Raw genomic sequence first — 27638 nt, forward strand, 5'->3', positions numbered from 1 at the left:
TCAGATTCGTTCCATTTATAATGCTATAATCATTGGATATATTGTTTTTCTGGCCCTGCTTAGAAAGTGGCAGGCCTTACTCAAGTAATGAACTCCCTGAAAACTAGAAATCAATGATTCCATAAGACAGCAAGAGATATAAGAACAAAATCAAAAGATTCTTTTTTTAAATCAAAGAAAGTGTAAGGTATTTGGTATAGAAAACAACTGACCTTGAAATCAGCTCGAGGAGAGATAATTTAAGAATTACTAGACTCCCTAAAAATCATAATTTTAAAAAGATCTGGAGTTACATTTCAAAATGAATCCTACCAGATCTATTAGAAACAGAAAGCAAAATAAAGATAGAACCTACTGATTGCCTCTTGAAAAGAACCCCAAAAAGAATAAGCCCCAGGAATGTCACAGCTAAAATCCAGAGCTTGTATGTTGAAGAAAAAATACTGTAAGCATCCAGAAAGGAATTAAAATGCCAAGGAACCACAGTCAGGATCATACAAAACCTGGCAGCTTATACATAAGCTAAAGGGAAATTTTGGAAGGGATATTCCAAAAGGCAAAAGATATAGGCTTACAACAACAGGAGAAAAAAACCAGTTTCTAGTAAGTCACTGCCTACAGGAGACATATATGGTCAGCCAGAAGATCTGAAGTAAATGTGATCTCTAATATCCTACTGGGGCCTGCTGCAACAAGAAACAACATCAACCTCCAGGTGATGACTGACTGAAAGGAGAAGGAAACAAGGCCATGCTTGCGCTAATCCATAAGGAGATAGAGGCAGACATCAGAGAGGGAGGCAAAGAGTGGACCCTAGTTTTAGCTCTGGATTCAGTTCACTATCCCATTTTTCAGACATAACATCCTGAATTATGGCAAGGCATTGGCAATGGCATCTAGACTTCAACCAATCCAAGAGTGAGAGAGAGTGGAGCCTGGCCCTAGCACAAAGTTCCAGTCCAGGAGAGATGGAAACATGAGTATATGGAAGACAACTCATAGAATCTGTGATTGAGGGAACTTGGTGGCCTTCAGTACAACTAGAACACAAAAGGAATCTCCACTATAAAATACCTGACAAGTGGTCACCCAGCCTCTGCTTAAAGACCTCCACAGCAGGGGAACTGATCACCTTTTAATGCAGCCCATTCAACTTTTGTACAGTTTTGGTTGATAGTTTTTCCTGCCATACAGTAGGTGGTTAATAAATGTTTATTGACTGAGTGACTGTGGTCCTAACAGGCCTCAACTAGATGTTACAGAGTGAGTTGTTGCAGGTATTCTGCAAGGACCCCACTGCTGGGGTTGTCATGTTGCTGTACTGGCCTAGCACCTAGCACAACACTTTACATAGTTACATGTTTTTAAAAACAAAAAACAAAATACTCTGTTGAATAAAAAATAAACTTGGATACTTTAAAACAAAGTTTTTAAAAAATAAAATTTTGCTTCTTTACAACAAGCTTTTATACGCTTACTTAACAACTTACATGAGAAAAAACTTAAAGGTTGCAGAGGTTTGTGTCAAAATGTGTTCCATCTTTCATTTGCTTGGTCAAGATGACCTTCATCTTTACTTGAAAAATCAGCCCCTCTATGAAAAAATTTTGTCTTTCCTTAAGTCTTTATGGCACGCTTGTAAGTCTAATGGATAATGAACTATGTACACACAATTTAATTTGCTTAGCAACTCCATTTCTCCTAAAATTGTATACAAATACACAGAAAAGCATAAGTTACATAAGCTAAAAGAATGTATGTACAAAGGCCTTACTAGGGTCAACGTCGTTAGCCAATATCCTCAATGCCCCACTCATTTTAGCAGCAATGGCTGTTGCTCCACATCCACTCCCAAGATCTAGTAGAGATCTTCCCCTGACAATGTCAGGATTATCCAAGAGGTACCTACATAAAAAAGACAAACAACTTAAAGGTGAGTTGTGAAGGTAGAATGGTCATGAGGCAGAAGAAAGAACTGAACAAGGAGATCAAAGAATTTGGCAAGATACAGAATGATCTGGCCTTGGAAGGCTGGAGTTCACTAGGATCAAGCTATTAAACCTTGCCCAGCTGGCCGGGAAAGAAATGGAGCTAAGACGGGAGTGAAGGGTTCTTTACTGGTCTGACTGGAGATTCAGCTAGTTCTGCTGAAAAGTCTTTTGTTGCTGTTGAAAGTAATGAGTGAAATTTATTATATACTTTGTCATTTTTTAAAAAAAATTTGAACACCAAATTCTTTCCCTCCCACCAGCCCCTCCCCCACCCACTAAGAAGGAAAACAACGTGATATCAGTTACATATGAGAAATCATGCAAAACATTTCCATATAGGCCATGTTGCCAAAAAAAGAAAACAACTAAGAAAAATAAGGACAGTAACAAAGTTATATTTCAACGTGCACTGAGCTCAACAATTCTCTCCAGAGGTTGACAGCATTTTTCATTGTGCATCCTTTGGAATTATCTTGGATCATTGTATTGAACAGAGTAACTAAGTCTTTCACAGTTGATCATCATTACAATATTGCTATTACTGTGTAAAATGATCTCCTGGTTTTGGTCACTTCTGTTGTTACTATTTAGTTATTTCAATCACGTCTGAATCACTGGGATCCCATTTGGGTTTTCTTGGCAAAGATACTGGAGTAGTTGGCCATTTCCTTCTGCAGCTAAGAAGCTGCTCACTTTACTCTGCATCAATTCATATAGGTCTTCCCAAGTTTTTCTGAAGTCATCCCCTTGTCATTTCTTACAGCATAATAGTACTTCATCATAATCATATACCACAACTTGTTCAACCACTCCCCTAATTAATGGGCATCCTCTCCATTGCTAATTCTTTGCCGCCACAAAGAGCTGCAAATAGGTCCTTTTCCTTTTTCTTTGGTCTCTTTGGGATATAAACTTAGTAGTGGTACTGCTGAGTTAAAAAAAAAATGCAGTTTTATAGCTCTTTGGCCATATTTCCAAATTGTTCTCCAGAATTGTTGACTACTTCACAATTCCACCAACACTGCATTAGTTCCCACATCTTCTCCAACATTTATCATTTTGTTTTATCATGTTAGCCAATCTGATAGGTGGGATGTGGTACCTCAGAGTTGTTTTGATTTGCATTTCTCTAATCTATAGTGATTTAGAACATTTTTACAAGACTATAGATAGCTTGGATTTCTTCATCTGAAAACTGCCAGTTCATATCATCGTGGGAATGGTTCTTACTTTTATAAATTTTGACTCAGTCCTCTATATATTTGAAAAATTAGACCTTTTCAAAGAAAACTTGCTGTAAAAAAATTTTATAGTTTTAATTTAGTAACTTGTTAATTAAAATGTCTTTTCTCTAATTAAAAATTAGGTCTATTTTTGCTTTATCTGAAATTATGATTGCTACTTCAGCTGAAGGACAACAGATTCTGCTCCAGTCCCTTATTTTAACTGTTTGTGTCTGTTTCAAATATGTCTCTTGTAAAGAATATATTATTAGATTCCAATTTCTAATCCATTCTACCTACTTCCATTTTATGGGCGAATTCATTCAATATAATTGTGATTATTGTGTATTTCCTTCCAACTTATTCTGTTTCCTTCTCTTTTTTTTACCATCTCTCCTCAAGGCTTGCCTCTGACCACTGCCTCCCTTAATCGGTCCTCTCTTTTATCACTCTCTCCCACATCATTCACTTATCCCCTTCTTTTCCTACTTCCTTGTTGAGCTGGATAGATTTCTGTATCTAACTCTGTGTGTGTGTGCATTTGTATTCTTCCTTCTTTGAACCAATTCTAATGAGAGTGGTGTTCAAGCATTGCCTGTCATGCCCCCCACCCCAATTTTCTCCACCACTGCAAAAGCTCTTCTTTGCATGCCCCTTTTATGTAAGGTAATTTCCTCTATTCTCCCTCTCCCTTCCACATTCTCCCAGTGCATCCCCTTTTCACCTATACACATTTTCTGAGATTATCCCAACATAACCGGCTCACCCCCTCTAACTATGTAGACTCCTTCTAACTGCCCTAATACTGATAATATTCTTAGGAGTTTTATGTATCATCTTCCCATAGAGGAATAGAAACAGTTTATCTTTATTAAGTCTTCTATCATTTCTCATTCATAGTTACTTTTTCTATTTCTTTTTAATCTTGGTTTGGATGTCAAATTTTCTATTCAGCTCTTATCTTGTCATCAGGAATATTTGAAAGTCCTTTATTTCATTAAATATTTATTTTTCCCCTGAAGGACTATACTCAGTTTTTCTGGATACATTATTCATGATTGTAGTCCCAGCTCCTTTGCCTTCCACATCACATTCCAAGCCCTCCACTCCTCTAAAATGGAAGGTGATAAATTTTGTGTGATCCTGACTGTGGTTCCATGATTTTGGGGGGGGGGGAGTGAGGCAATTGGGGTTAAGTTACTTGCCCAGGGTCACACAGCTAGTAAGTGTCAAGTGTCTGAGGCCGGATTTGAACTCAGGTCCTCCTGACTCCAAGGCTGGAGCTTTATATACTGTGCCACCTAGCTGCCCCAGTTCCATGACATTTGAACTGTTTTTTCCTGGTTGCTTGCAATATTTTCTCCTTGACTTGGGAGTTCTGGAATTTGGCTACAATATTGCTGGGAGTTTGCATTTTGGGGTCTCCTTCGGGAGATAATCAGTGGATTCTTTCAATTTCTATTTTGCCTTCTGGATCTAAAATAGCAGGGCAGTTTCCTTTATAATTTCTTTAAATGTGATGTCTAGGTTCTTTTTATGATTATGGCTTTCAGTTAGTCCAATAATTCTTATTTTTCCTAGATCTATTTTTCAGGTCAGTTGTTTTTTCTGATATTTCACATTTTCTTCCTTTTCCTTTCATTTTCCCTTTATTATTTCTTGATGATTCATGGAGTCATCAGCTTCTAATTGTCCTTTCTGATTTTTAAGGATTTATTTTCTTCAGTGAACTACCGTTTTTTTTTCCATTTGGCCAAGTCTGATTTTTAAGGAGTTCTTTTTTTCAGTGAATTTGTGTGCCTCTTTTACCATTTACCTAATTCTGTTTTTTTAAGGCATTATTTTCTTCAGTATTATTTGGTGCCTCTTTTACCATGCTATTAATTCTCTTTTTCATAATCTTCTTGCATCACTCTCATTTCTTTCCCCAATTTTTCCTCTACTATTCTTATCTCTTTAACTCCTTCAAGAACTCTCACTGGGATTGTGCTCAATTAGCATTTTTTTCTTTGAGGCTTTGCTTGTGGCTGTTTTCATGTTGTCTTCTTCTGAGTTTGTTTCTTGGTCTTTACTACCACCATAGTAGCTTTTTATGGTCAAGTTCTTTTTGTTGTTGTTTGCTCATTTTTCTAACCTATTCCTGGACTTTGAAATTTACATTAAAGCTAGGTTCTGCTCACTTAGAGGTGAAGAGACATTGTCCCAAACTTCAAGCTTTTCTCAGTGCTGTTTTCAGGGCTAGTTCAGGGGTCTCCAAGTGCTTCCAAGGTGGCCTTATTTGGGGAGTGGTGTGGACACTGCTCTCCTGGTCTGTGCTCTGGTCTTTACCCAGGAATGGCACTTGTTCCCATGTAGCTACAAGTGACAGTACGCCTTTCTGCCCTTATAATGTGACCAGGTTCTCTATTCTCCTACAGCCTCGAGAACTAATGCTCCTCTGCCCTGGAACTGTGACCAGGGCCTATGCTCCCTTATGACTAACCATAAGCACTTCTCTCCACCCTGGAACTGTGACCCAGAACTTTGTATGGGCAATGGATTGCCAAACAGTGTCAGGTTCTGTGCCCAGAGTTACCTCAGGTCCCTTGTAATCTCTTCCTGACCAGTTGTCCAACCCCCTTACCATCTCCAGGTTGAAAGCTCCCAAAGCTACTGCTCCTGCTACTCCTGTAGCAGCTACCTTCAAGGTCTACGACCAGTGTCACTGCTGCATGCACTGCAGGTTAGCCCCCAACCTGGTGTCCCAGACTTCTCCCACAGACTGTCTAAGTTGTCTTGGGCTGGAAATATGTCTCACCCTAACCTTTTTTTGTTATGCTGCTCCAGAACTCAATTTGACATTTTATTTTAAAGTTGTTTTGGAAGGGAATGTTGGGAGAAGTCAGCTGGATGGCTGCCTCTATTCTGCCATCTTGGCTCCACCTCTGCTGGAATTTTGAAGGAAACTAGGTATTTTATTGCACAGACTCAAGCATGAGTCTGTTAATACATTGTGTCCATTTAGATATAAAATGTGCTACCTTCTTTGATTTTTTTAATTTTATAGATAAGTTCTGTTACAATGACCAAAGAATCAGGGTAGAACCACAGTTAAGTTGATGAGAATAGGATATTACATACACTGAACAAATAATTGGCTTTAATGGAAACCAATTAAAATGCTGAAATTTTTGGAATCATGTTGTAATGATAGCTGATGTTTCTATAACACTTCAAAATCTGCAAAGCACTCTCCATACTTTATCTTATTTGAGCCTAATAAGAACAAACCCTAAAGAACTTAACATAGATATTATTGCCCCCATTTTACTGAGGAAACTGAGGCTCAGCAAAGTTAGGTGATTTGTCCATAGTCAAGCAGACCTAGAGCAGAGGCAGATGTTGAGCCCAGTTCTTCCTCACTCCAGGTCTAGCATTCTATCCACTGTAACAGATTGCCTCACATGTGAAAGAACAGGATTTATAGTGACATAACTAAAAAATGTCAACATTTGGGTCAATAACCTGGGTTCAATTCTAACAGATTACAAAAATACTGTATTTGTATTTACTTGCTTCAATACTTTAAGAGTCAATGGTATTGGGACTCGGTGTGTAAAGTCAGAATTAGAGATACTGTATTTCACCACATAATTGTTGCCACTGCATAGTTGCATGCTGTTTTTGTTTTGTTTTGTTTTCATTACAAAAATTGGTTTATAACCTTTCATGACATAATCGTTGCTTAAACAGAGAAGTAATGGATGCACCAGTGGCATATGGATACAGATTTATCTTTTGTACATTGTGAGCCGCTAGCCTAGAATTCTCAGTGCATGTACATCATCAGCCATTTTCAAAAGCCAACTTGCATGGTTTGTTTAGGGCGCTGCAGTACTAAGGATATATTGTCACTCAACCCAGTGAAAATCTATAGGCACAAGACAAGGAAGTACCATGATTAAGTCACGTGACATGGTAAGACTTACATCTTGTAATGCTAGCTAAACTGTATAGTTCATCTGCCAGTGATACAGTTTAATAATAAACGATTTTTAAGGGTCTGTGAGGGAATGGCTTTGTCAGTTGAGCAGCTTTTGGGAGTGCTGGTTCTTGAGGCCCAGCCTCCTCTTACCCATGCCACTCTGGCCCTATTATGCCACAATAGCAGACCTGGGAAGAATTCACCCATGTGGCCAAGAAGCTCTACCACCAATGAGGGATGTGGTTCTCAATCATGTGAGGTTCTCAAATATAGACACTCAGATGGGAATCTTGTATCAGATCTGTGTATCAACAGATGATTTAGTTTGTCTGGTATACAGGACAGAGCAGACCCAAGATGTAAAAAAGATTAAGAAATTCCATAGTCAGCTAATGCAACTTATGGTACCTAAGGAATTCTGAAGTGCTGCCATGGAAATGAATTGAATGGTTTGAAGTGAATGCTCTGGTGGTCATGTTTTTAAGGAAGAAAATATCACTTGAATTCAAGAAAATGTTGAGACAGAAAAGGCTTTATGTAACTTTGTGGGCCCTTAAAAAACCTGTGAGTATTTTTTTCCTGTGTAGCTTAAAAAAATTTTAACTTCAGATAGCTATAAATATATATGCTTTCAGTTGAAAGATTCTATTTATTTTTGAAATTTAAAACAAGTTGAAAAGTTTTTACGGGTTATTGGATGTTGGGCAAAATTTGTAAATATGATCTCTTGTAAATTTGTAATACTAATATGAAAAGGAGAGATTGGCAACTTTTATTCTGTGAAATGCATCTGGCCTTTACAGAAAACTAAATAGTGTTTGTTTAGTTTGCTTCTCATCTTTAACTTAAGGTCTTTTTTTATTGAATATATTTCTCTACAGGTATAAATTTGTCTGACAAAACACATTTCTGACCAATAAATGTCAGATATACTAACAGAAATGAATTTTGGTCCATAATGAAGGTAATTATTTGAGAAATGTTACATATCTTCTTTGAAGCCATACCTAAAATAGGGGTGTACTTTCCAGATTTAGACTGTTTTTAACCCTAAAACAATCCATTATCTCATTGAACTATAATTCAAGATAAAAGCATAACTTTGAATCCAGTTGGCTACGATCAGAAACTTTTCTATAAATGAATATGAGTGACCAATATCCACCAAAGGACTGAAAACTGTTATTACAGAAGCCTGTGTTATAATTGGTCCACTTGTAGAATGTTTCTCAGAGGGCTGAGGATGAATTGAACCATATATTATATCTACGTATAACTTATTTGTACTCTTTTTTTCCTGCTTTTGTTAACTTCTTAGAAGTAACTGAGGTGCTAAAAATGATGTCATAGCTGGTGTAATTAATTATCTGTTGTGATGGCTAATGAACTACAAGTAAATCACTAAGAACTGATAATTTTTGTGTTTGTAATTTCTATTGTTACCACCTGCCCAGAGTCACCAAACCAAGTCTGTGTCTGAGGCAGGATATGAAACCAGTGTTCCTGACTCCCAGGTCATCTCCCTACTTTACATACCATTTAAAGTCTCGGTGCCCTCTGACATCTCTCTGAGACTCTGTTACATAGTAGGTGCTGATGTGTGTGGAGGGAGTTCCCTATGCCATTAAAATCACAGGTGTATTCTATACCCCTCCCCCCACAAAAAAAACAAAAACAAAAAAGCTCCAAACCCTCATTTTTTAATGAGGTTTGAATAAAGAATAAAGGTTCATCTTTAAAGATGTCACATTAAGATATTTTTGTTAGACATTTAATTTGGCTATTATTTCAAGTAAAGTGCCATTAGCCATTTGAGTTTTGGCATATTTCAAAGCAGTCTGCAAAATTTGTTTAAAAAATTAAAAAAAATAAGGGCAGAGCCAAGATGGCAGAGTGAAAGCAGTGACTTGCTTGAGCTCTCCCCCAAACCCCTCCAAATACCTTTTAAAAAATGGCTATAAATAAATTCTAAAGCAGCAGAACCCACAAAAAGACAGAGTGAAACAAATTTCCAGCCCAAGACAACCTGGATGGTTGATCAGAAAGGTATATCATGCCAGGTGGGGAGAGGGGCTCAGTTCAGCGTGGGCGTGCAGGCAAGGCAGGCCTCAGCGAACCTGGAGCAGGCCTCAGAGGACTGAATCACAGGCAGCTGTGGCAGTTTCCAAACCTCTCAACCCATGAACGCCAAAGACAGCTTAGAAGGTCAGTGGGAAAAGTATGTTTCTGAGAGAGAAAAGCTAGGTCCCAGGCCCAGTTCCCAAGCATGGGGAACAGCGACTACTTCCTGAGCTTCTGGGCCACAGACTGAGAGGGAATAGGGTGGCTGATCAGAGAGGGACTGCAGGGATCTCTTTGCCAGTGCTGAGGCAGGAATCTCTTGCTTTGCCTGCGCTTGGATCTGGGTCACAGTTCTGGGTGGCGGTCCTGGGGCGAGGAGAAGTGCTGGCATGGTGAAGCATGTAGTGGTGGTGGAGAGGAAATCCTCCTCAGAGTTGCAAGACAGAAAAGAGTGCTTGTGGTCACTCACAGACCAGAGCATAAGCCAGGAAAGGAGTAAACACCTCACCCCTTACCATACTATCTTGGAAGAACTGAAAATTTACAGGTCCCTAAAAGTAGCTCTGAAAACAGCTGTACAAACCCCTGAAGCTTGGGACAATACATTCTCCACATTGGAAGCAGAATTCTAACTTAACAAAGAGTTTATAACTCAAGTAACTGGTTGGGATCATGAACAAACCTCACAAAAAGAGTCAGACCATAGAATCTTTTTTTGGTAACAAAGAAGATCAAAACATACAACCAGAAGAAGACCAAAGTCAAAGCTCCTACATCCAAAGCCTCCAAGAAAAATATGAATCAGTCCCAGGCAGAGTTCAAAGAGTTCAAAAAGGATTTTGAGAAGCAAGTAAGAGAAGTAGAGGAAAAACTGGGAAGAGAAATGAGAGTGATGCAAGAAAATCATGAAAAACAAGTCAATAGCTTGCTAAAGGAGACCCAAAAAAATACTGAAAAAAATAACACTAAAAAATAGCCTAACCAAAATGGCAAAAGAGGTCCAAAAAGCCAATGAGGAGAAGAATATTCTAAAAAGCAAAACTGGCCAAATGGAAAAGGAAGTCCAAAAGCTTACTGAAGAAAATACTTCCTTAAAAATTAGAATAGAGCACTTGGAAGCTAGTGACTTTATGAGAAATCAAGACACTGTAAACAAATCCAAAAGAATAAAAAATTAGAAAACAATGTGAAATATCTCATTGGAAAAACAACTGACCTGGAAAATAGATCCAGGAGAGAGAATTTTAAAATTATTGAACTATCTGAAAGCCAAGATCAAAAAAAGAGCCTAGACATCATCTGTCAAGAAATTATCAAGGAAAACTGCCCTGATATTTTAGAACCAGAGGACAAAATAGAAATGGAAAGAATCCACTTATCTCCTCCTGAAAGAGCTCTCCAAAGGAAAACTCCTAGGAATATTGTAGCCAAATTCCAGAGTTCCCAGGTCAAGGAGAAAATATTGCAAGCAGCCAGAAAGAAACAATTCAAATATTGTGGAAACACAATCAGGATAACACAAGATTTAGCAGCTTCTACAGTAAGGGGCCGCAGGGCATGGAATATAATATTCCAGAGGGCAAAGGAGATAGGATTACAACCAAGAATCACCTACCCAGCAAAACTGAGTATAATCCTTCAGTGAAGTGAAATAGAGGACTTTCAAACATTCTTGATGAAAAGACCAGAGCTGAATAGAAAATTTTACTTTTAAATACAAGACTCAAGTGGAATATGAAGAGGGAAAGAGAAATCGTAAGAGATTTATTAAGGTTGAACTGTTTACATTGTGCATGGAAAGATGGTATTTGTAACTCATGAGTCCTTTGTCAGTATTCGGGTAGTGGGAGGGGAAAAAAATTATATGTATGTAAATATATATATGTAGATATAAATACAGATATATAGATAGATAGATAGAGGGCACAGGATGAGTTGAAGATGAAGGGGTGATATCTGGAGGATAAAATTAAGGGGTGAGAGAGGATTATACTGAGGAGAAAGGGAGAGGCAGATTGGGGTAAATTATCTCACAAAAAAACAGAAAAGAAAAGGCTCTTACAGTGGAGGGGAAATGGGGGAAGGTGAGAGGGAATGAGTGAATCTTATTTTCATCATATTTGGTTTAAGGAGGGAATAACATACACACTCAATTGAGTATGGAAATCTATTTTACTCTACAGGAAAGTAGGCAGGGAAGGGGACAAGAGAGCAGAGAGATGATAGAGGGGAGGGCAGATTGGGAGAGGGGGTAATCAGAAGCAGACACTTCTGAGGTGGGACAGGGTCAAAAGAAAGAATAGAATAAATGTAGGGCGGGATAGGATTAAGGCAAATAGGGTTAGTTTTTCACAACATGACTGTGTTTTGCATAACTGCACGTGTATAACCTGTATTGAGTTGCTTGCCTTTTCAATGAGGGTGGGTGGGGAGGGAGGAAGGGAGAAAATTTGGAACCCAGTTTTAAAAACACATGTTTTAAAAAAAATGTTTTCACTTGCAACTGGGAAATAAGAAATACAGGAAATGGGGTACAGAAATCTATCCTGACCTACAGGAAATAGAAGGAGAAGGGGATAAGAGAAGGGGAGGAGAGATAGAAGGGAGGGCAGACTAGAGGAAGGGGTATTCAGAATGTATGCCATCTTGGGGTGGGGAGAGAGGCAAGAGGGGGTGAAAATTTGGAACTCAAAATGTTGTGGAAGTGAATGTTGAAAACTAAAAATAAATAAATTTATAAAAAAAATAAAAAGAAAAAAATTAAGAAAAATAAATAAATGATTTTTAAGTAATAATGTCACAATTTTTTAAAAAAGAAAGAAAAGTTTCATATAATGGTCACATCCCACTTTTTTGCAAAACATTTATCAATTATGTGGTGAAATATGGTACTTGTGGCTGACAATTAACGTTATAGTAGGTTTACATTCTGGAAGAGGGATTTGGATATTTGAATGGTTTGAAAGGGAGACGGAATTCCTACTTAAATACAATACAAAAAGGATCAAAGCAAGTCAATTTCTCTCCCTCTCTTCCCTGACCCCCCCCCCCGCCATTCCACAAGCATCTATTAAACATCTGCTATGTGCTTAACACTGGGAAAAGCACTGAGTACACAAAGTCAAAAATTAAAATGACCTAAGTTCAGAAGTCATCTCTAATACTTGCCAGCAGTGCGATCACTATACCTCTCTTAGCTGCAGCCTCTCTTTGGGAAAAACAGGAAAAATCCATCAATTTCATCTTAACCTAGAGAAACCTAGGTCCAGTCAGCCAGCCAAGACTTACTCATGTCTTTGTTCACAACTACCAATTCTGTACATAAGCAAGATATCATGTGTGAATGTATACAATGAAAGATGTATCAATTAACAAGTATTGTGGGTTAGATTGCTATGAAACTCTGACTGATGTTAGGGGAGAAATTACATAGTAAAATAAACAACAAGCAGCAAGACCTGGGATTAGCTGGGTTGGGAAGCTACCTCAGCCCTAGCCACAGGAACTTTTACCCCTGGGACAATGAGGGGAGTTGGGCATCTGAGCCAAGGGAACCTCTTCAGAGAAGGAATGTCAGACTCAGTTGTGCTGTGGAGACGCGGCCTGGGGCCAAAAGGAACCAGCACATGCCTGGTGAGTGTAGAAGCAGTGGGGCACAGATACTGCTTGCTGTGGGCACCTGCAGGAGGCTGGAGGTCTTGGTTTTGGCTCCAGGCCAGAGGAGAGAAATGAAGGAGGATCTGAGGCCAGAGGTACCATCCCACATGCCCCAGGACTAGAAGTGATTACAAGAAATAAGCTGCTACAAATAAAAAATAAAATGAACAGTCAAAGGAGAAAGAATCCAACCACAGAGAGTTACTATGGGAATAGAGAAGACTGGAGTTCATCTTCAGAAGAGGATACTAAAACAAAAAAACCCTCTTCTACCCCAAAGAATAATATCAAATGGTCACCTGCCCAAAAAGAATTCACAGAAGAACTTTAAAAAGACTTTAAAAATCAAATGAGAGAGACTGAGGAAAAACTTAAAAAACAAAGTAAGAACAATCCAAGAAAAACAAGATTAAGAAATTAAAGTCAACCAATTAGAAAAGGAGATCCAGAATCTTAAGGAAGAAAACAACTCCTTGTAAATCAGAATTGGGCAAGGGGAAGCCAGCAAAGTTATAAGAGATCAAGAAATAATAAAAAATAAAGAATGGACAAATAGAAGAGAATATGAAACATCTCATCAGAAAAACAACTGATCTGGAGAACAGATCACGAAGAGAAAACACAAGAATAATCAGACTACCTGAAAGTTATGATCAAAGAAAGAATATTAAACAACTGATATGGAGAACAGATCAAGAAAACATAAGAATAATCAGACTACCTGAAAGCTATGATCAAAAAAAGAATATTGAGACAATAATACAAGAAATAATTAAAGAAAACTGTCCTGAAGCATTAGAACAAGAGGGGAAAGTGGAAATAGAAAAAAAATCCATGAATCACCACCTGAAAGATCCTGAGGGCTAGGGGGTAGGGCTAGGTATGTTAAGTAATGGCAGGGAAAGGTAGAAGTAAAGTAGAGGAGTCAGGAGGGATAAGAAATAAGAGATAGGCACAAACTTAAAATAAAGATAGGGAATAGAATTTGTTCGGGAAGAGGGAGCAGGGGTGGTAATCATGATCTCAGACAAAGTTAAGGCTAAAACAGATTTAATCAAAAGAAAAAATAAGAAAACTACATTACGTGTCCACTATATTTATTAATGTTGTTTAAAACAACTCAACTAGAAAGTTTAAGGTAGGAATATTGCTGTGGTGTAAGAAATTACAAGTTGATGGACTTGGAAAATATGGAAAAGACTTGGACTTATGAAGGAAGAGGTTATCTACCCTCAAAGAAACAGAGGATAAATAAGTATAGTATGGTCTTACATAGATGCATATGAAAGTATATATCTATATATGACTATGATTATTGATATCTAAGTATGCATAAGTATATGTATGTACAGGTATATGTGTATATATGTACATATGACTATCTTTGTGTGTATGTCTATATATGTGTATTTGTACATATGTATATATGTGTGTATGTATACACACACATATATGTATGTCCATGCTTAATTGTAGCCTTCTGGGGGAGGAAAGGAGGAAGGGAGAAAAAAGAACAAAGTAAAAAGTGCACAGCAGAGAACAAAAGAAAACTTACAAGGAAGCAAAGAAAAGATGAACAGCTCTCAACAGCATTCATAGTATTTCTTATATAGGCTTTCTTGAAATGGAAATTTATTGCCATGTATTTTGAATCCTCTCTCATGTTCTGCTGCGCACATGGCAATTTTTTTTTTCTTTTCTTACTTTGTATTATTTTATTTTTAGTATTTAAGTTTGTTTCTTTTTTCTTTTCTTATTTTGTATTTAAATTTAAAATAAAAAAATTTACAAAAAAAAAAAAAGAACCTCATGGCCAACTCTTTGCTAATACTGTTTGTCCTTCATTTTTGAAGAGGACCAATAACATCACAGTGTATGTCTTGACTAGTGTGTAAATTGAATTTAAGTGAGGCAGAGTTGCACAAAGGCATTAGCCTCATTCTCTCTTCCAGAGTCATCAAAGTCCAGTGGCAAGACAAAAGTCAAGATGACTGGTGATGGCCTGGGATGTAGTGGATTACCTTAGCGTCTTTGATGCCCCAAGCTCTAAGCACTCCACAGTGCCTGCTTCATCTGCCTTCATGGCTGCTGGAACAAATTGTTCTCATCTACCCATTATGCTTGGGGAAGTCTTCACATGTTTGGGATAGACCTCCCCCAACTCACTGACAGGTGAAAGGCCTGTCAGTTACTCTCAACCTGGTTTAGCCTATCTGCTGAAACAGTTTTACTGGGCTGTGGTCACTACAACATGCTACAACTTCTTGGAGCCACAGGTGAAAGGTGGGTGACAGGTGGACACCAAAGCTGGATGAACAGCCCTGAAAAGGGCTTGGAAAGCCCTCACACCAGAGGTGCTAGTCCTCCCTTACTGCAGTGGGAGAGGTGAAATGACTTGCCTAAGTTGAAAAGGTTGGTTAAGAAATATGAACTTAAATTCAATGGGAAACCACTGACAATTACCGTCTCTGTGTAGCAGATTTATAGGGTCCTATGAGACCTTGTGCCAACTTCTCTCCAGTTAAGTACCTGCTTAGAGCCTGGCCTCCTGGCCAGTAGATTGCCCAGTAGGGATCACTGTAGGGCCATAAGTCAGCTCTTTCCCACCAGAATCTACATCGAGGTGTCAAAAGCCGCAGCTGGATCTCTGGGGTAAGGTTTCCACTGTTGGTCACTTCAGTGTTCTCCTCCAGGAAGGTTTGTACTTCTGGGCCCAAGATGTTTCTGGAAGTTTGGTAGAGAGAGTATCTCCGAGGAAAAGAGGCATAACTGCTACTTCTCAAAGTCTTCAGAAAAATACAAACAAAACTGCAGAAAGGTAATGGAAACAACATCCATCCTCTGCGCAACGCCATCAGCTCTTTCTTCCTAAAAGATATTTCAAGTATTAATAAAGGGTTATGTACCGGCCGCGCCGACCTTGTGCCGGCCACACCGTACCCTCTCCTTCTATAAGGAGCAGGCTGCCAGAGTCATACTCACTCACAAGTCTTCGGTCCTCAGCCGCATAAACACACAGAGACGAGACATCGGGAGGCGCCAACACCAGAGCTTTATTCAGGGGCCATCACAGCAAGGCCAAGCAGGAAGGCCAGAGCAACAGAGCAGGAGCCAAGAGAGCGAGCGCGTGATCTGACCACTCTCGTTCCTAAATACCTACCTAGCCCCTCCTCCCCAGCCCGCTTACTAGCCAATGATTGTAGGGTCAGATACCGGAAGGGGCTGTCTGAGTTTAGCACACCAAGGGGGAGGGAGTGACGTAGGAGGCTAGGACCGGATACAGGAAGGAGGTGTCTGGGATTAGTGCATAGACAGAGTACGTGACCTAGGAAGTCAGGAAGGAGGCGTCTGGGGTCAGTGCTACACAAAGGGACCCAGTCAGGAAGGTCACAGGAAGGAGGCGTCTGGGGTTGACGTTGCATATAGGGAGGGGACTAAGCAAAGGGAACTCAGTCCTCTGCCGTCCCACTCCCACGTGGCACCGCCCCTTGCCTCAGGAGCACAAGCTCTGGCTACTTCCTTGCACCCAGCTTATCTCACATAGCACTGCCCACTGCCTCAGGGCTTCTCCGTACCCAGCCCATCCCAGTTCACCATGACTCCGCCTACCACAGCCCCTGCCTCGACTTCCAAAACACCCAGATCTTACCCTACTCTTGCCACAGCGCCCAACCTGGTAGCTGCCAACATAGACAGTCCCTCACAGGGTTACTGATTTATAATACAGGATAACAGCATAGCCACATTTGGCCGTATGTCTGGCTCACTCCTTAGTTTCAACTGCAATGGCGATTATTTCTAAAAATGGAAGTTAAAGAAGTTACGCAGCAGCAACTTCAAGGATTACGAAATAATATTATTCCATAAAGATAGGATTAAAAGTACTCATGTAATTTATTACTTATTTAGGAAAAGTTAATTCACAGGCCCTCTGTTCATTATTTTATGTGCTTTATTATGAATGTACTCCAGTCCTCATCACCCCGCTCAAAAAAAAAAAGGCCAACTTAAGTGTACAGATGTCCCTTTACTTAAGGATATTTAATATTCTAAAATATAAATTTTTTAACAATGAATTCTGGAAGATTAAAGAAGAAAAACAGTATAGTGAAAAGAGCCTTAAATTTGATGTCAAAAGATAGATTTGAGTTCCAGCCCTGACATTTCTTACCTATATGACCCTGGACATGCCATTTAACATCCTAAGTTTCAGTTTATCCAACGGTAAAATTAGAAAAATAATAATACTTTAATATATCTACTTTCCAGGGCCGTTGTAAGCGTTAAGTAAGATATAGCACATAAAGAGAATTAAGGTGGCAAGCAGTATAAGTGAATGAGAGATTGCGTCTAAGCCCAGTTCCTCCCTCAATCACTTCAAAACACTAAGAAATGCACAAACCAAAGTAAAATAACAATGAAAACAGAATGATTAAGAAATCTAATGGAAAACTACAGGAAATGACTTTATCTACTTCAGAACTTCCCAAAAGTCAGCCAGAAGCCCAGAGACAACAGGAAAGGGAAGCACCAACAAAGTCAGCATCTGCACTTAGGCAAACAGGACAAAAGCATCACAGCACAAGCAGAGACCTCTCAGACAGGGCTCTACACTCAGAGGCAGTAAGAACAGTGGGCTCCCCTGAGAAATCCCCAGAGTGGTCAGAAACCCAGAAACCCAAGAGGACTTTGGAAGCCACTGGGAGTAGTAGTTCTCAGAATGGGACATCCCAGGCCCACATCTTTAGTACTCTATCTTTTTTTTTTTAATAATTTGTTTCCAATAACATGTAAAAAACAATTTTCAACATGTTTTTAAAATTTTGAGTTTCAAATTCTCATCCTTCCCCTTCACTGAGAAGGCAAGCAATCTGTTATAAGTTACACATGTGTAATCATGCAAAACATATTTCCATATTAGCCATGTTGTAAAAGAAAACACAGACCATGACCACCACCATCCCCTCTAAAAAAAACACAAGAAAACTAAAGAAGGTAGAAAAATGTAGGCTTCAATCTGTATTCAGACCCATCAGTTCTTTCTCTGGAGGTAGACAGCATATTTTTTCATCATAAGTCCTTCAGAACTGTCTCGAATCATTGCATTGCTGAGAATAGCTAAGTCATTCACAGTTGATCATCATACAATATTGCTGTTACTGTGTACAATGTTCTCTTGGTTCTGCTCATTTTATTTTGCATTAGTTCATGTTAGTCTTTCCAGGTTTTTCTGAAAGCATCCCACTATAGTATTCCATCAAAATAATATACCTCAACTTGTTCGTCCATTCCCCAATTGATGGGTATCCCCTCAATTTCCAATTCTTTGCTACCACAAAAAAAATAAAGCTGCTATAAATATTTTTGTACAAATAGATTCTTTTCCCTTTCTAAAAAATCTCTTTGGGATACAGACCTAGGAGTGGTATTGCTGAATCCAAGGGTATGCAGAGTTTTATACTGCTCTTCAGGATAGCTGGATCAATTCACAACTCCACCAACAGTTTAGTACTCTATCCTAAAATGCCAGAGAGAGCCCTAGAGATTCATTGCTCTGAAGCTCAAAGACACAGGAATCCTAGTGACTGAGGTCAAGATCAAGTAGGGCTGATCATTCCACCCAAAAGTTCAGCAGGGGGGAAGCCTGGCCCTAGCACCAAGCTCCAATTCAAGATCTAAGACTGGTGAGATATATAGGCAGAAAGGAAGATAGAAACCACTATGAAAAACTATAACAGATACGGAGATGCTAAAAAATTTAGGGTAGGAGACAAGGACTCTATATAACTGCCAGCACAGACTCAAAGGGAAAAAAATATGTTTTTTCTGCAAAGATTATAAATATCTAAAAATGAAATAAGAAAATTTAAAAATAAAAGAAAGTGTTCTGAAGGAAAGAATGATGAAAATAAATAGCTTAGAACAGAAATTGGTAAATTTTAGTCAAACAATGTACTCCATGGAAATAATAATAAAATAGAAATAAGTGACGCCATGAGATGACATGAAATATTAGAATAGAACCAAAAGCCTGAAAAATGTAAGAAAATGTAGGAAAACTTACATACAAAACAGAAACAAAAACAAAAACAAAAACAAAAACTGACCTATAAAACAGGTCAAGGAAAGATCATCTGAAAATCATTAGAGTCCCTGAAAACTGTATTTTTTTAAAAAAAGGCTGAACATTACACTTTATTAAATCACAAATAAAACTGTCCAGATCTATTAGAAGAGGGTAAAGTGCTATCTTCCAAATAGCTATCACACTGATCTCCCTGAAGCAAAAGTCTATGATACTCACCTCCATTCGATCAGCTCCAGTGACTTCTATTATATATGGGATCAAATATAAACTCCTCTGTTCGGATTTTAAAGTCCTTCCCCCCTTTCCAGGTTTCTTACACCTTCCTCGCTTCCAATTTCCCACCTCCTTGATGTTATTCATATAAGACATTAATATCTCCCTATACTAGACATTTTTATTGGTTGTCCTCCAAGCCAAGAATTCTCTCCCTCCTAATCTCTGCCTCCTGGCTTCCTTTAGGTCCCAGCTAAAACCCTTCCATAATAGGGTTTCTTTTGTTTTTTTTAAATCACCCTTAATGCTAGTACTTTCCAAGATTATCTCCAACTTATATACATCTTGTTTGTACACAGTCGTTTATATGTTATCTTGTCCATTAGACTGTGAGTTCCTTGAAAACCAAGTGTTTTCATCTTCTTCATATTCCCAGGACCTAACACATGACATGACTTGATATATATAAATTGTATTTATTTATCTGTGTACATGTCAATACTCAGCTTGGCCCCACCCCGATCACCCTCCCATACAATGTAAGTTCATTTGTCTTTTTTTTTTTAATTTATTTTTGTACCTGGAGTACCTGAGCATAGAGCCTAGAACACAGTAATTACTCAATAACTACTTGTTAAATTAATCTGAGGCTATAATTTAATGTTACTTCTAACCAAAAAATAAGTCAAAAGACCCATGTAAGCAAAAATATTCATAGATGCATTATTTGCAGGAGAGGAGAGGAGAAAAACACAACCAGGAAACAAAATCATTGTGCCCAATGACTAGGGAATGACTGAAGAAACTGTGTATAATAAATGCAACAGAACTGCAGGGAGTGATTCATATAAAGAATTAAGAGAAATACAGGAAAACTTATAGAAATGATTTTTGGTGAAGAAGAAATACGCAAAAGAATAACAAACAATAACAAAGCATTTCTTATTCAAAATCATACACAATGTACAATACACAGCAATGTAAATAAAGTCACCATTGAACATCAACAAAACTATGGTCAAGTACAACAGTCAACGTTGTTACTATGTTCCCAAAGGCAATCAAGCAGGCAATAAGTGCTTATCGGGATCTGTGCTAAGTGCTGGGGATACAAATATAATCGAAATGAAAAATTGTCTCCTCACCCCCTCCCCTTACCTCCCCCTGACTCTTCACCCTTCCCTTTTTCTCTCCTCTCCTCCCTCCCCCACTTCCCCATCCCCATCCTTCCCTCTATGCTTTCTCCTTCTTCCCTTCCCCAGCCTAGACGATGCCATGGTGGAGATGGCCAAGGAGGCCATGGAGCCCGGGCTGTGCCAAAACATGTTCTCCAACATGGTCACATACCTGACAGGTGAGCTGACAGTCACCAGTGAAAACTATAAACTTCTGGAAAATATAAACAAACTGACTAGCTTAAAATCTAGACATGAAAGATGTTGCAGTAAACATAAGTAGAAACCTAAAAGACTTATGCAGCACTTCAGCCTTATCTGGATCAGATCACTTTAATTGAAGAGCAAGGAGCAGCTCTTGAGCAGGCAGCTTACAAACTGGATGCATGTTCAAAGAAACTAGAGGCAAAATAGAAGAAGTTAGGCCATGAAAGAATTCTTTAGCACAAAGTCTTTAACTACAAGAATGTTTCATAAGAGCTGAAATAAGTGGGATGGGAATTTATCACTATGCTTCAATTCCTAAAAGGAAGCAGTGCTGCTCATCCAAGGAGAATTCCAGCCCCCACCTCTGGTTGGATGTGTAACTTTGGCCACCCCTTGATGTTTCCTAAACCTGTAGCCCCTGGAACCTCATCTTATCATGTGCTTCAATGTGTGCCCTGGACCAAGGCTCAGAAATCAGGATCAACCCCATCTAGAGTAGACACAGAGGACAGGCTTTTGTCTCCCTTTCTCCTCCCTTCTTCTCTCTCCCCTAGGGCTCCACCTTGGACTCTGTTATGAATGTGCCCTCCACCCCCTTCATAACCTGTTCAACTTAAATGATAAATGCTGACTTATGAGAAAAAAAAAAAGGAAGAAACAAAAAGAAAGAAAAATTGTCCCTGCACTCAAGGAGTTGATATTCTCATGGAGAAAGACAACATACAAAAGGGCTGGCAACAGGAGGGATATTCCAAGGTGAGGTGGTCTCAGACACCGAGGAAAGCAACAGGGTGAGAAGGCAGCTGAATCATGGCAGCAAAGTCCATAGTCAGAAGCACAGGTGGAAGGGGAATAAGGCAAGGCTGGCTTGAGTCCATCCCCAAATTGGAGGCCCTAAAAGGAATTCACCAATGGGTGAAGAGGACCAAGGATATTCCTGAGTGAAAAAGCAGCTGAATCATGGTGACTAAGCCTATGGAATCAGAAGCATGGCCAGGAGAGAAATGTTAAAAGATGCATCTTTACTTTCTGTTAACACTTCCTGTTACAGTGTTGTGGAGGAGGGCAAGAGAAGTATATTTTGTAAAAGGGGGAGGTCTGGGTGCTTGTTGGCAAGAGTATGGGTCAAAACAAAACGTGTCAATACAATTTTTTACAAGTTGCATTATAAAGCTGGTTGTTGTTGAGTTTCAGTCCTGTCTGACTCTCAGTGACTCCATTTGGGGTTTTCTTGGCAAAGATACTAGAATGTTTTGCCATTTCCTTCTCCAGTTCATTATACAGATGAGGTAACTTAGGGAAACACAGGGTTACACAGCTAGTGTCAGAGGCTAGATTTGAACTCAGATCCTCCTAACTCTAGGAGTGCCCCATCTACTGCACCACCTAACCCCCTAGGAAGCTGGGGAAGAGTATCTAAAGTATATTTGAAGTATATTTGAACCATAAAGCACTATATGAATGTTATATATTAATATCATTATTCTCATTACCATAAGTTTTCTTCCTTTTCAAAAGGATCTTTTTAATTATTTAATAATTTGCCACCACCAAGGCCCATACCAATGTATTTAAATACTACCTGATTTATAGGAAACTCAGGCATGCAGTTACTGCATAAAAATGAGGTATATATAAACAGTTATAGGGATTAATAGATCATTTCAATATGTGGGGTCAATGGTGTGAAAATTATGGTAGCTAGATTTTAGGTTGTGTCATGAACCAATTCAAAGTGAAGTGAGCAAAACCAGAATAATTTATATAGTAACAGCAGTACTATAAAGGTAATCAACTATGAAAGACTTAGTAACTCTGACCAACACAATGACCAAAAACAATTCCAAAGGACTCAAGAACTAAAGGATTCAGAGTGCAGAATGAAGCATATTTTCTACTTCTTTTTTTTTCTCCTGGGAACATGGATAATGTGGAAATGTGTTTTGCATGTCTATTAAAAAAAAAAAAAGCATTTCTTACTTGCTCATTATGAACCAGGCACTGTGTGAAGAGCTGGGGATACAAATTCCAGAAAGCAATACAGTGCCTAGTCTTCAAGAAGTTTATTTTCTAATAAAGGAAGACAGTACGCAAGGAGGGAGGGAGAAGGTAAGGTGGCAGATTTGAAAATGGCCAGGAATTGCAGTGGAGGTCTAGTTCTGGCCTAGATATGGTGAAAGTTCACCTATTACAAATGGTCAGAGGGAGACAAGTATGGTTAGAGTATGGGTGGCATGGTTTAGAAATGGTGTGTGGAAAAAGGACACCATGAAGTAAAATGTCAGCCTAAGAGAAATGGGAGATGTTAAAGAATAAAATTCTGAAGATACAAAGGGAATACAGTCCAATGAGGAGAAAAAACAATATTTGTCCGAAGAGACCAATGCAGATGCATAAGGAGTTCACCTAATAACTTAGATTTTTAAAAAGAAATATGTAAAAACTGGAAGTATAGCCAGGTAATATAAGATGAATATAAGAACATGGCATTGAACAGGAAAAATCATGCCAGGAATGCTCAAGTTCAGAACGAGCTAAGACTAGTGAAGGAAGCTAAAGATAACAAAAAGGATTTTGTTTGTTTTTACCTATATTGCAAGAAAAAGCAGGATAAAGGGATTTTTGCTTGAAGTAGATGGCACAATAATAGCTTATAATAGAGAGAAGGCAGAGCTGCTGAATTTTTATTTATTTCTGTTTTCTCTGCAACACAGAATAATCTTTATACTGGAAGATGGCAGAACAAAATTATTAAGCAGGGATTAAGACACAAGATAGTAAGGAAATAATATGAGAACACCTAGCTGTCCTCGATGAATTCAAGTCTTTTCACTCAGATGAACAGCATCTCTGAGTCCTAAAAGAATTGGACGATTTCAATATTGAGCCACTGTCAGTTTGTTCTTCTCTTCAAAAATTCTGAAAAATGCCAAATAAAATGAGCATTTCTATTTACAAATTAGATCAGAAAAATAAGGGTGTACTTGAAGCCATGAATCTGGACTGAAAGTAGAACCAGAAGCCTTAGGAGGTAGGGAAGGAAGACTCTCCTGGTATACTTTCAGGAGGATCTTGTGCTTATTACCTGCCTGTTGATGGCAGTAAATCAGTAGTTGTTGCTAATGGAAGCAAGGGCTGGGATGGAAGCAAGGTTGGTGGTTTGAGGGGTACTGCTGTTCCCAAAGGTCTTGGATTAAAGGTCCTGGATTATCTCCATCAAAGTCTAAGTGAAGATGGTGGCTGAGGTTGTAGGTTGTTTGACTCACTTGGCATAAGCATAATTATGAATCTGGGAGACTGGAAAGATGGTGGTACCTTCAACAGAAATAAAAAAGTTTGGAAAAGCAGAGGGTTTTGAGGAAAAGGAATTTCAGTTTTATACATGGTGAGTTTGAGATGTCTCTGGAACATCTGGGCTGAAATATCCAAGAGGCAATTGGTAATATGGGACTGAAACTTAAAGTAGAGACAAGGGCTGGACATATAGATCTGTGAATAATCTGAATAGAGATATTAGTTAAACTCATGGCAGCCCTAGTGCAGAGGTGAGGAATCTGGGGCCTTGAGGCCACATGTGGCCTCTTAGGTCCCTGGGTAAAGCCCTTTGACTGAGCCCAAGTTTTACAGAACAAATAAGTTTTGACTCAGTCAAAGGGCCAAACTTGAGGGCCTAGAGGACCACATGTGGCCTCAAGGCCACAGGTTCCCCAACCCTGCCTTAATCTATTTCCTGAGCTCTAGTCCAGAATTAGCAATGTCAGGAGCCCCATGCCAAGACCACCCCTCTCTTTTTACTATTAGGAGACACCGTGTTTTCAAGAGATAAGGCTCACCAAGCAAGCTGTGCCGTGAGCTTCGTATAACAACAATCCTTTGCACTTACCCTCTGCAAAATCCCAGAACTGTTTCACACCAACCCCAGGTGGTCCCTGAGCTCAGACAAGTACCTGCAATACCATGCTCTGGTCAAGAATTCCTGCTATGAATCAAATTTGTTTCATTGTTGCTGTTACCCCTCATTGTCAGGGCTATAGCTCACTACATAGCCACTAGTATATGTACTGAGATTTGCCCGCAATAAAGCGGGTCTCCTCGGTATCAGAGGAAGACCCAGCATATTCATACAGTTTCCCTCCTCTACTGGAATAAAGAAAGCTTTTTGCTTATGACTACTGTTAGTTCTTTGGTTTTATTTTCTTATGGGTTTTTTTTCATTTTATTTTATTTTTCAGAGTTAATTGTAGTTGTGATAACCTGTGTGAGCTCTTTGGCATTTTTAGAGTCAACAGCAGTTACATAACCTCTATTTTTAGAGTTGACACCAGCCATTTCCACACAGCTCCCATAGGCATCTCAACCAACATGTCTAAAACTGAAAAAATTATCTATCTTCCCAAACCCACCTTTCTTTGTTTACTTTGGAGTCAGAGAACCTGAGTTCAAATCCTGCCTCTGTTACTTAGCTAGCTGTATGACTTTGGACAAGTCACTTAACTTCTCTGGCTTCAGTTTCCTCATCTATAAAATGAAGGGATTAGAACAGATGGCTCTAAGTTCTCATCTAGGTCTAAATCTCTTTCTGTGATCCTATAATCTAAGGATTATAGTATCTATTATTATATTATATATATTATAATATAGTATACTATATTATAGTATATAAGTATTACTACTTCCCCCTACTCAATAAATGCCAGTGGCTACCTTATTTCTAGAAACGAATAAAAACTCCTACATCCTTGCCAGCTCCTCATATCCTTGCCAGTCTTCTTACAGATTACTCTCCTCCACATACTCATGGTCCATCCATACTATTCACATTATTCCTGATACAGTATACTCCATTTCCCATTCCATACTTACTGTGCACCCCATGCCTCCAAAGCTCTCCCTCCTCACCTAATCTTCTTAGAATCACTGGTTTTCTTCAAGATTGAGTTGAACTACAGCTTTCTGCAAGAGCTTTACCTCACCCCCAACTTGGTAGTGCCTTCTCTCTAACATTATCTTTCATCAACTCTGTATATATCTTGTATATACCTATTTATGTACACATTGTTTCCACTTGGGGTTTGATTTCAATCCACTTCAACATGTCAGTGAAATAGAGAACTGGTCTTTTATTAGCCTAATGAACAAATATGATCTGATGGGTGTCAAGGTCCCCACCCCAAGACCACTCCTCTTTTTCTCACTCTTCTCTTTTCATAATTAGGAGACACTCTTTTCCAGAAATAAGGCCTGGCAAGTAAGCTGTTCCCTGAGTTTGGCATAACAAGTCCTTTGCACTCACCATCTGGATGAACTCTGTTGCAACTAAATCACAGAACTGACAGTCCCTGAGCTCAGGCAAACACCAGCAAGAGCTATGTCAGAGTAGTAAGGCCCTGCTCTGAATAGACTTTTTGTTATCTGGCAGCCTATTATGCCTCATCCCTGTTGCCATACCTCACTCGATTCTTTGTCTAGCCACAACTATATGAATCAAAGCTTAGCCTCAGAGCCTGGGCTTCTCCTCAGTCCCTGAGGAGACCACGGCATGCATACCTAGTTTCCCTCCTCTAACAGAATAAAGAAGGCTTTTTGTCTATAAGCTCTCCAAGCTCTCTGGTATTTTATTTTATTTTTCAGACCTGACAATTGGTGTAAAACTTTTTGCTATAAACTGTTGCTTTTTGGTCATATATTTTTCAGAGCTGACAATTGGTGTATAACCTCTGTAAGCTCTTTGGTATCTTCAGGGTTAACATGGGTGATACTAGTAACACCAGTACAATTACTATACAATTACTATACTATACAATTACTACTATATTCTCTTTTACTTGTTGCTTGCTCTAGTTAATGATTTGGGAGATTGGGAGATTTTCATGTATTGTTCTGCAAGGTCTGCAGAATAACATTAGCCTGAAATACGTACAGACAGATTCTACTGCTAAAGCATAGCTGACTTGTGAAAGACTGAGGTTATTAAGCTAGTCTGAATTGTTTTAGGGGCTGTGAATGTGGGATAACAAATCCTGGAAAATACTTTTATAAACAGGTGAGCACAAGGGCCTCCGGGGAGAACATGAGTTAGATCTACTTCCAATTTGTCCTGTATGTAGCTTGTTTGTATGTATTTATTTACATGTTATCTCCCCTATTAGATTGTGAGGTCCTCAAGAACAGGGACTGTTTTTGCTATTTTACTCTCCAGCCCTTGGCCCAGTGTCTCATACGCCCTAGTGTTCCATACTATCATCACAGTAATCATTTAATAAGTGCTTGCTGATTGATGGATGGATTGATTTCCCTATAATCGTTGTGTGGGGAGGTTAGTATAAATGGGATTACTCCTGTTTTACAGCTGAGGGAACGAAGACCCAGGAAGGTGACGTAACCAGTTGGTCACACAGGTAGACAGTATTCCTAGTGGGGACGGGTCCAAGATCCCTTTCCCCCTGGACCACGCTGATACATCAAGCAACGTCCGGGACTTACATATACACATACATCACCTGTGCTGAAATCCAACTTTTCTCAAACGACCAGTGTTTAAGGGGGGGTGCTGTGGCAATCGAAAGAAACGCTTCCTTATCTTCTCTTTCCTAATTCTCCCTGCAGCACCTCCTATTAGCTCGGGGACGGGGACGGAGAGGCCGGGAAGTGGTCAAAATGGGAGGGGGGGCTCAATTTGCCAGTGGTTTTATCAGCACATTTTCCTTCTTCTCTCCTCAGAAGAAAGTCAATTTGTCGTACGGTTTTGTCCGACGGGGGGTGGCAACCTCTGCATTTCTTCTCTCCTTACCTCGTTCGCAAGTCCCGACCTCCACACTGAAAGCCGGAGTCTTCCTTCCCCCCACGCCGGGCGACCCCTCTGCCTCGGCCGCTTCCGCTTCCGGGCTGCCGTGCTCCCGCTTTCTTGTTCTTAAAGCGACAGCATCATAATTCTAACTCGAGCTTGGACTCAAATATTTAACTTCCAAGGATTGTAATAGCTCGTTTTGACTAGGGCTTTGCAATCGGTAAAGTGTTTTCCTCAAAGCAAGACTGTGAAATAATGTAAAGTGTCATCCG

The 27638-nt window shown here is 39.2% G+C and overlaps 1 protein-coding gene across 1 annotated transcript in view; it reads right to left on the minus strand.

Annotated features, from left to right (window-relative positions):
• ETFBKMT (electron transfer flavoprotein subunit beta lysine methyltransferase) overlaps positions 1–27438 on the minus strand; it is a 38871-nt gene extending 11433 nt beyond the window's left edge. Inside the window, exons 1-3 of the mRNA XM_027844290.1 lie at positions 27370–27438; positions 15426–15764; positions 1775–1905 (exon numbers count right to left, since the gene is read on the minus strand). Of these exons, the coding sequence (XP_027700091.1) occupies positions 1775–1905; positions 15426–15751 (457 nt within the window). The 5' untranslated portion in view covers positions 15752–15764; positions 27370–27438. The remainder of the gene's footprint in view (positions 1–1774; positions 1906–15425; positions 15765–27369) is intronic.
• Positions 27439–27638: the final 200 nt, after the last annotated feature.

Source organism: Vombatus ursinus, unplaced genomic scaffold, assembly GCF_900497805.2.
Source record: "Vombatus ursinus unplaced genomic scaffold, bare-nosed wombat genome assembly UNPS02014941.1, whole genome shotgun sequence".
Classification (NCBI taxonomy): domain Eukaryota; kingdom Metazoa; phylum Chordata; class Mammalia; order Diprotodontia; family Vombatidae; genus Vombatus; species Vombatus ursinus.